Source organism: Oppia nitens, unplaced genomic scaffold, assembly GCF_028296485.1.
Source record: "Oppia nitens isolate AA-2021 unplaced genomic scaffold, nextdenovo-longstitch-racon4-pilon3 scaffold38_pilon_pilon_pilon, whole genome shotgun sequence".
Taxonomy (NCBI): domain Eukaryota; kingdom Metazoa; phylum Arthropoda; class Arachnida; order Sarcoptiformes; family Oppiidae; genus Oppia; species Oppia nitens.
In genome coordinates this window covers 465,001-475,000 of record NW_026533219.1, presented here as the reverse complement: position 1 = coordinate 475,000, position 10,000 = coordinate 465,001, and the positions used below count along the sequence as shown (strand labels likewise).

The following is a 10,000-nucleotide window of genomic DNA, read 5'->3' as shown; positions in this document are numbered from 1 at the left end:
ATCGTTGGTCGAAGCAGCCGACGGTAAAGGATCGAAACTGGCCGAAGCAGCCGCTCAACAGCAGTTCAATAGGGGTGTCGAAGACATAGAGCTATGGTTGACCGAAATTGAAGGCCAACTGGGATCGGAAGACTATGGACGCGATTTGACTTCCGTACAGAATCTGCTGAAAAAGCATGCGTTGCTCGAAACAGATGTTCTGTCACATCAGGATCGGGTGGACGGAGTGGTCATTCAGGCGAATCAGTTTGTCGATAGCGGACACTTTGATGCCGAGGCTATCCAATCGAAACAGCTGGCACTTAGCGATCGATTCAATACGTTGCAGACACCCATAAAGGCCCGCCGATTGCGACTGAACGACGCACTACGTGTTCAGCAACTGTTCCGCGATATCGAAGACGAAGAAAGTTGGATACGCGAAAAGGAACCGATAGCCGCATCGACCAATAGAGGCCGCGATCTAATCGGTGTCCAGAATCTGATTAAGAAACATCAGGCCGTACTGGCCGAGATTAACAATCACGAACACCGTATCCGTAGTGTTGCCCAATCGGCCGAAGATATGCTACGCGATCAGCATTTTGCATCGGATGAAATACAGCGCCGATTGGTGGCACTCACCGATCACTGGCAATCGCTGAAAGACAAAGCCAATCAACGTAAACAAGACTTGGATGACTCCCTATTGGCTCACCAGTACTTTGCCGACGCCAACGAAGCCGAATCGTGGATGAAAGAAAAAGAGCCGATTGTCGGTTCGTATGATTTCGGTAAAGATGAGGACTCGACTGAGGCCCTGTTGAAGAAACACGAGGCACTGATGGCCGATTTGGATGCCTTTTCCAATACAATTCAAGCACTCAGAGAACAGGCCCGCAATTGTAAGCAACCGGAACAGCCAGCCGTGGATCAATTGGGCAAAGAATGTGTGGTTGCACTGTACGACTACAGTGAAAAGTCGCCGCGCGAAGTATCCATGAAAAAAGGTGATGTCCTAACCCTGTTGAACAGTAACAACAAAGATTGGTGGAAAGTGGAGGTCAACGATCGGCAAGGGTTCGTACCGGCAGCTTATGTCAAGAAAGTAGAGGCCGTACTGTCGGCCAGTCAACAACATTTAGCCGATCAGAACTCCATCAGTAATCGTCAAAATCAAATCGAAAGCCAATATAGCAATCTGTTGGCACTGGGAGGCGAACGTAAGGCTAAACTGGAGGAGTCGTGTAAGGCCTACCAGTTGGTCAGAGAGGCTGCCGAACTGGCCCAATGGGTCAAAGATAAGGAACAAGTGGCAGCTGTTCACGAGGTTGGCGACGATCTGGAACAGGTCGAAGTTTATCAGAAAAAATTTGATGATTTTATGAGCGACCTGAAGGCCAATGAGGTTCGGTTGGCCGAAATGAACGAAATTGCCACTCAGTTGTCGAGTTTAGGTCAGACAGAAGCGGCCGTCAAGATTACCCAACAAGTCGAGGAACTGAACCAAAAGTGGACACACCTGCAGGAAGTGACCACCGAACGAGCCCAACAACTCGGTTCGGCTCACGAAGTCCAGCGATTTCATCGCGATGTCGACGAAACCAAAGATTGGATCAAAGAAAAAGAGGACGCCTTGAATAACGATGATTACGGTCACGATTTGCGATCGGTTCAGACATTGCAGCGCAAACACGAAGGCCTGGAACGTGATTTGGCAGCACTGGGCGATAAAATCAAACAATTGGACGAAACAGCTCATCGACTGATGCAATCGCATCCGGAAAGTGCTGACCAAACCTACGATAAACAACGCGAAATCAACGATGACTGGAGTCAACTGACCGGTAAAGCTAATGCTCGTAAAGAAAAACTATTGGATTCGTATGATTTGCAACGTTTTCTGGCCGACTATCGCGACCTACAGTCGTGGATCAATTCGATGATGGCGTTGGTGGCCAGCGATGAAATGGCCGCCGATGTTACCGGTGCCGAAGCTCTGCTGGAACGACATCAGGAACATCGTACGGAAATCGATGCCCGAGCCGGTACGTTCCAACAGTTTGAACTGTTTGGCCAACACTTGCTCCAGTCGGGCCACTACGCTAGCGGTGAAGTACAACAAAAACTGGGCCAAATGGCCGCTGCACGCGACGAACTGGAACAAGCATGGATTGCCCGTCGGGCCCGACTCGACCAGTGTCTGGAATTGCAGCTATTCTACAGGGATTGCGAACAAGCGGACAACTGGATGGCCAGTCGCGAAGCGTTTCTCTCCAGCGACGATATGGGCGGCGATAATGTTGAGTCGCTAATCAAAAAACACGAAGACTTTGACAAAGCTATCAGTGCTCAGGAAGAAAAAATCGGTACATTGGCTGCATTAGCCCAGCAGCTGATTGAATCCGATCATTACGCTACCGATGCTATCGACGACAAGCGACAACAGGTCCTCGATAGGTGGGCTCATCTGAAGGAGGCGTTGATCGAGAAACGATCGAAATTAGGCGAATCGCAGACAATGCAACAGTTTAGTCGGGATGCCGACGAAGTGGAGAACTGGATCGCCGAAAAGCTACAGATGGCAATGGACGAGAGCTATAAGGATCCGGCAAACATCCAATCGAAACACCAGAAACATCAGGCATTCGAAGCCGAATTGGCGGCCAATAAAGATCGGATTCAATCGGTACTGGCAATGGGCAACAATTTGATTGACAAACGCAAGTGTGCCGGTAGTGAAGAGGCTGTCCAACAACGGTTGACATCGATTGCCGAACAGTGGACACATTTGTCGCAGAAAACTACCGAAAAATCGTTGAAACTCAAAGAGGCTAACAAACAGCGTACGTTCAACGCAGCGGTCAAAGACATTGATTTCTGGTTAGGCGAAGTCGAAGGTCTATTGAAAAGTGAAGATTCCGGTAAAGACTTATCTTCCGTACAGAATCTGATCAAAAAACATCAGTTAGTCGAAGCAGATATTCAGGCACACGAAGACCGGATCAAAGATATGAACGGTTTGGCCGATTCCCTAATAGAAAGCGGACAGTTCGATACGGCAACCATTCAGGAGAAGCGATCGTCGATTAACGAACGTTACGAACGAATCAAAACGTTGGCCACCTATCGCCGACAGCGGCTGAACGAAGCGAATACATTGCATCAGTTTTTCAGGGATATTGCCGATGAAGAAAGTTGGATCAAAGAAAAGAAATTGTTGGTCAACAGCGACGACTATGGCCGCGATTTGACGGGTGTACAGAATTTGCGTAAAAAACACAAACGATTAGATGCCGAACTCGGATCGCATGAACCGTCCATACAGGCCGTACAGGACGCTGGGCAGCAATTGATGGTCGAAAGTAATTTAGGTGTTCCCGAAATCGAGCAGCGACTGCAAGCACTGGAACAGAACTGGCACGACCTGAAACGTATGGCCCAATTGAGGGGCAATAAACTCGAAGAGTCGTTGGTTTTCCAGCAGTTTTTGGCCAAAGTCGAGGAAGAGGAGGCCTGGATATCCGAAAAACATCAGTTGCTATCCATCGAAGACTATGGCGACACTATGGCCGCCGTTCAGGGATTGTTGAAAAAACACGACGCATTCGAGGCCGACTTTGCCGTACATCGGGAACGTTGTTCGGATATTATCGGTGCCGGCCAGCAACTGGTAGCCGAAGGCAATCATCATTCGGATGGTATACAACAACGTCTCCAACAACTGGCCGCCCGTTTGGATTCGCTGGACGCGAGCGCCCGACGCCGTAAAGGCAAACTGTTGGACAACAGCGCCTACTTGCAGTTCATGTGGAAGGCCGATGTGGTCGAGTCGTGGATAGCCGACAAAGAGGTTCACGTACGGAGCGACGACTACGGACGCGATTTGTCAAGTGTTTCGACACTATTGACGGTTTGTTTAAAGCTTCGGGGAAATGTTTTTTTTTACGCTAACTGTTCCCATAACTAACTGTTCCCATAAACCAGAAACAAGAGACCTTTGACGCTGGATTGGCTGCCTTCGAACAGGAAGGCATTCAAAGCATAACTCAGCTCAAGGATCAACTGATTGCTGGCAATCACAACCAGACGCCGGCAATCATCAAACGACACGACGACGTTATGAGTCGTTGGCATAACCTGTTGGGCGCGTCGGAGGCCCGCAAACAACGACTGCTGCGAATGCAGGAACAGTTCAAACAGATCGAAGACCTGTTCTTGACGTTCGCCAAAAAGGCGTCGGCTTTTAATTCGTGGTTCGAAAATGCCGAAGAAGACCTAACCGATCCGGTCAGGTGTAATTCAATCGAGGAAATACGGGCTCTACGGGACGCCCACCAACAGTTCCAGCAGTCGCTGAGCGGTGCCCACAACGACTTCGAAGTCCTCGCCCAACTGGACCGGCAGATCAAGAGTTTCAATGTCGGACCGAATCCGTACACTTGGTTTACAATGGAAGCGCTGGAAGACACGTGGCGTAATCTGCAGAAGATTATCGCCGAACGCGATGTCGAGCTAACCAAAGAGCATCAGCGCCAGGAAGAGAACGACCGATTGCGCCGCGAGTTTGCCAAACACGCCAACGCTTTCCATCACTGGATAACTGAGACTCGGTTTGGATATTGTTTTTTGAAGTTTTTTTTATAAAAATAATTTTTTATATTTGAAACTAATTTTAATATTTATAGTTATACTGTAGTTATAGTAATAATAATTAGTTTATACTGTAGTTTTTAATTAATTAATTAATTAATTAACTAATTTTTTGTTTTTGTTTTTTTTATTGAAACCCCACAAAACGCTTATCCAATCGACTGTCCAAACAAACCACACAAAAAAAATCATTCAACAATTTATATATTTTGTGCTATACTTTTTGTGTATACCCACACACACACCTGTGCCCTAACACACATACACACTTAATCTACCGGTGCTTAACACACATAATAACCGATTTTTTTTATAATAAAACCAACGCATAACAGAATGTGGCTCTTAGACGGGTTAATATTGAAATTGATTTTTATTTTTTTATTTTTAAATATATATTATTTACTAATAATTTATTCAATAACAGTTCATCGATGATGGAGGGCTCCGGTACTCTGGAAGCCCAGTTGGACGCCACCCGACGCAAAGCGGCTGACGTACGGGCGAAACGTCAGGATCTGAAACGTATCGAAGATTTGGGAGCTATTCTGGAGGAACACCTGATTCTGGATAATCGCTATACTGAACACAGTACTGTCGGACTGGCCCAACAATGGGATCAATTGGATCAGTTGGGTATGCGTATGCAACATAATCTCGAACAGCAGATACAGGCGCGCAACCAGTCGGGCGTTTCGGAGGACGCCCTGAAAGAGTTCTCAATGATGTTCAAACATTTCGACAAAGACAAATCGGGTCGTCTGAATCACCAGGAATTCAAATCGTGTCTCCGGGCGCTCGGCTACGACCTACCGATGCAAGAGGAGGGACAACCCGAAGATCCAGAGTTCGAACAGATTCTGGTTGTGGTCGACCCCAACCGCGACGGACACGTCTCCCTCCAAGAGTATATGGCGTTTATGATTAGCCGGGAAACCGAAAACGTTACGACCAGTGAGGAGATTGAAAACGCTTTCCGAGCCATTGCGGCCAACGAGAGGCCGTACGTGACATCGGATGATCTCTATTCGGTAAGTTTTGATGATGGGTTGACCACCAGAGTGTTACCGATTTGTTTGTTTATTAATAATTTATGTTTTGTTTTGTTGTGTCCAGAACTTGACGAAAGAGATGGCCGACTATTGTATGCGCCGAATGAAGATATATGTCGACCCGAAAACTGGCCGCGAAGTGGTCAACGGTTACGATTATGTAGACTTTACGCGCACTTTGTTTCAAAATTAATTCAAAGATATGAAACACACCATATATTTCAACAAATTATTATTATTATAATCATAGCTTTTAATTATTATTATTATATATACATATATTTATAGTTTTATTATACAATTATTATTTTTAACAATATTTTAACAATGCTTTTGCACACTCACTCACTATGTTATGTGTGAGGGGAACGGTAGCTAAAAGATGTTTTAATGTTTTTTAATATTTATAGATGAAATTATTGATTTTATTATATACACATATAGTTTTAAAATTTATTTTTTAGTTTTAGATTTTTTTTTAGTTTTAAAAACACTATTTATTTGACTGTTTTTTGTTTGAATGAAAAATATTTTTTTAAATTTTAGATTTTTATTATTTATAATTATTATATAGAAAATTATAATTTTTAACATTTTATTTTAGCGGCTAATTATCATACTTAACAAAAATTTATTTGTTTTTTTAAAAAATATTTTTAAACATTTAGTAGACAGCTATTAATCAATCAATAATTATTAAATTAAAATTAATTTAAATGTTAACAAAAAATTATTGCATAAAAATTATATATATATATAATATCAATAATAAGTTAAAATAAAATAATTGCATTTTTGTCTCAATTTATTAATTAATTTTTTTTTAGTTAAAAATTGGCGTTTATTTTATTTGGTAAAAGTTATCATATTTTGGGAAAAAAAAATTTTTATACATAAAATATGAATAATTTATGAAAAATGAATATTTTTTTGTGGAAAATATGGATATATTATGAAAATTGCACTTTTTATGGAAAAAAGTAAACTTTTTTTTAGTAAAATGTGAATAATTTACGGAAAAAATATGCATTTTTTTGGGTAAAAGTTGAGAATTTTATAAATTGTGAATAATTTATGGAATTTTTTAAAAAAATTTTAATGGAAAATATTGGATATATTAGGAAAGTTGAACTTTTTTTTATAGGAAATTGAGAATATTTTATGGAAAAATCCATATTTTTTTGATAATTTTTGAAAACTTTTTTGTGTTGAAAATGTGTGAATAATTTTTTTTATTGGTTGGAAAAATACTGATAATTTATTAATGACTAATTTGTAGTAAATTTACTTATAATAGTTATGTAATATTTTATAATACAGGAAATATTATATAATATTAGACAATATATTAGTAAAAGTGATTTTTATTTTAGAGAAATAATGAGAATATTTTATGGAAAAATCCATATTTTTTTCCAATAAAAGTAATAATTTGAAAAAAGTGTGAATAAAATTTTTTTTTGATGGAAAAATACTGAGAAAATTTACTTAATAGTTATCTAATACTAATGTAATAGTTATATAATATATTATATAATATTACACAACATTTACATAATAATAATACCTTTTTTTTGATTAGTAATTAATTACCTGTAATTAAAAATAAATAATTTTTTTAAACACATTTTTTAAACATTATATTTTTTTTAAATTTAATTAATACAATTAAATTATTTTATTAAAAAATAATAATTTACATAAAAGTAATTTATTTTTTAGAAAAAAATTAAATTTTATTTATGTTTAAACATTTAAATAGTTATTATTTTTTTGAAAATAAATATATTATAATAAATTACATTCAATTAGTTTATTGACAACAAAATTTATTATTTTCTATAATTAAATTAATTTTTTACAAAAAAATTATTATTATTATTATTATTAAAAATATTAATGAGCATTTTTTATTTTATTTATTAAATAATAATAATAATAATAATATTTATAATTACTAGTAACCATTGCTCAGCACCTTCAAAATTATATACACATAGTTATAATAATAATAATAACATTAATTAAGTTAAAACCAAAAAAAAATAATTTTAAATTGTATTAATTATTAATAGAAAAAAATTAGTATAAAAATTAAAAACAATTAATTAATTAATATCACTGTTCTAGGTTATTTTTTTTAAAAAAAAAATTATATTAGTTATTAATATAATAAATAAATAGATAATATATTTTTAAAAAATTGTTAACAATTAAATAATAATAAAAATTTATTTATTTTTTTTTGATTGTTATTGAGATTCACTAATTAATTAATTTTTTTAATGATTTTTTTTGCTGTTTGTTTGTTAATATAAAATATATATATATAAATATATTTAAGTAAAAACGTATTATTCAACAACAACTACAACAACAACAACAAAAATTTACACTTAGTGTTAAAATATTTAGTTATTTTTTTTAAAATAATTAATTTTTTATGTTAATTATTTTAACTATCTCATCATCATCATTTTTAGTTAGTTAGTTAGTCAGTTATACTAATCAATCAATATCTATCAAAATATAAAATTTAATTTTAATAATAATTTGTTTGTTTAGTAATATAATATAAAATAAATTAATGTTTACTTTGAATACCATTTTTTTAAAAAAAAATTTAGTAGTTATCTATAACTTTATTATTATTATTATTATTAACTTATTAGTAGTTTTTTTTAAATTAAAAAATAATTTTTTAGTTTTTGATTAGTTATAATAATAACTATAATGTTTGTGTAATATATTAGTGATGTCTATAATAATTAAAATTAAAAAGTTTTATAATATATATATAAGTTTTTTTGTGTAAAATTTTTTTTTTTGGTTTAGATATATATATTTATAATATATATATGTCTTATATATTGATTATCGTGTGATGACTACTACCGCTAGTGTCACAGTCTTTGGCTTTAATAATATCGGGAACCGAGTGACTACTGGCTGCCGATTCGTGAATATTGGGCTCCTGCAGTATATTACCGATAAAACCGGTAGTAGTCGTTGTTGTTGTCGACGTCCGATGTTTGGATCGGCCGGTAGACGACATCTCCGATCGCATACGATTCAGACGATGAGTACCGAGATTTCGGGCCGATTTCCGAAAGTTAAAACTCAGTGACGACAGTCCGCCCGAAGCTGTCGATGAGGACAACCCGCGTGGCCTTAGCTGTTGGTGTTGTGGGTGTTGTTGTTGTTGTTGTTGGTGTTTGTTTGACGGCACCGATAGACTGGAACCGAGTGACTGTTTTTTCCTGTTCTGAACCATTGCCGACAGTACGGCTGTCATCGAGTGGCGACCGCCGCTACCGTCGGCCCCGTACTGCGATCGGCCGCACGATTTGCTTCGTTCAATTTTACGGCCGACCAGATAATAGGTTTCCATATCGCCCTTACCCTTAACGGCTACCAGTCCCCGATACTGACACCGAAAGCCTTCCGTTTCCAGTATAACGGCCGACGCCTTTGGGATCTATTTTTATTAAAAAAAATAAAACAAAATTTCATTTTTAAGTAATTCTCTCTCTCTCTCTCTCTCTTACTCTCTCTCTCTCTCTCTCTCTCTCTCTATTTTTCTATCTCTCTTTTTTTTCTCTCTCTTTTACTCTCTATTTCTCTCTGTTTTACACTCTATTTTTCTCTCTCTCTCTCTCTTTTACTCTCTCTCTCTCTCACTCTCTCTCTCTCTCTCTCTTTCACTTTATCTCTCTCTCTCTCTATTCTCTCTCTCTCTCTCTCTCTCTCTCTCTCTCTCTCTCTTTCTCTCTATCTCTCTCTCTCTTCTCTCTCTCTCTCTTCTCTCTCTCTTTCTCTCTCTCTTTCTCTCTCTCTCTTCTCTCTCTCTCTCTCTCTCTCTCTCTCTCTCTCTCTCTCTCTCTCTCTCTCTCTCTCTCTCTCTCTATTTTTCTATCTCTCTTTTTTTTCTCTCTCTTTTACTCTCGATTTCTCTCTGTTTTACACTCTATTTTTTTCTCTCTCTCTCTCTTTTACTCTCTCTCTCTCTCACTCTCTCTCTCTCTCTCTCTTTCACTTTATCTCTCTCTCTCTCTCTCTCTCTCTCTCTCTCTCTCTCTCTCTCTCTCTCTCTCTCTCTCTCTCTCTCTCTCTCTCTCTCTCTCTCTCTCTCTCTCTCTCTCTCTCTCTCTCTCTCTCTCTCTCTCTCTCTCTCTCTCTCTCTCTCTCTCTTTCTCTCTCTCTTTCTCTCTCTCTCTTTCTCTCTCTCTCTCTCTATCACTATCTCACTGTTATTGTTAAAAACAACTTTAAAAAAACTCACTTGAATTTGATCTATATTTCCGGTTGAATCCATA

The 10,000-nt window shown here is 37.8% G+C and overlaps 2 protein-coding genes across 3 annotated transcripts in view; one reads left to right on the top strand and one right to left on the bottom strand.

Moving 5' to 3' along the window:
• The window catches only part of LOC128957203 (spectrin alpha chain-like), a 9,269-nt gene extending 3,244 nt beyond the window's left edge, over window positions 1-6,025 (top strand). Inside the window, exons 4-8 of one of the 2 annotated variants that reach the window (XM_054302934.1) lie at window positions 1-3,892; window positions 3,967-4,592; window positions 4,968-4,985; window positions 5,060-5,663; window positions 5,749-6,025. The exon at window positions 1-3,892 is cut by the window's left edge and continues 1,094 nt beyond it. In XM_054302934.1, the coding sequence (XP_054158909.1) occupies window positions 1-3,892; window positions 3,967-4,592; window positions 4,968-4,985; window positions 5,060-5,663; window positions 5,749-5,877 (5,269 nt within the window). In that variant the 3' untranslated portion in view covers window positions 5,878-6,025. The remainder of the gene's footprint in view (window positions 3,893-3,966; window positions 4,593-4,967; window positions 4,986-5,059; window positions 5,664-5,748) is intronic. The other variant, XM_054302935.1, reaches the window with a different exon arrangement.
• A 2,476-nt stretch (window positions 6,026-8,501) lies between these two features.
• LOC128957183 (adenylate cyclase type 8-like) overlaps window positions 8,502-10,000 on the bottom strand; it is a 5,980-nt gene continuing 4,481 nt past the window's right edge. Inside the window, exons 8-9 of the mRNA XM_054302904.1 lie at window positions 9,967-10,000; window positions 8,502-9,162 (exon numbers count right to left, since the gene is read on the bottom strand). The exon at window positions 9,967-10,000 is cut by the window's right edge and continues 17 nt beyond it. Coding sequence (XP_054158879.1) covers window positions 8,548-9,162; window positions 9,967-10,000 — 649 coding nt within the window. The 3' untranslated portion in view covers window positions 8,502-8,547. The remainder of the gene's footprint in view (window positions 9,163-9,966) is intronic.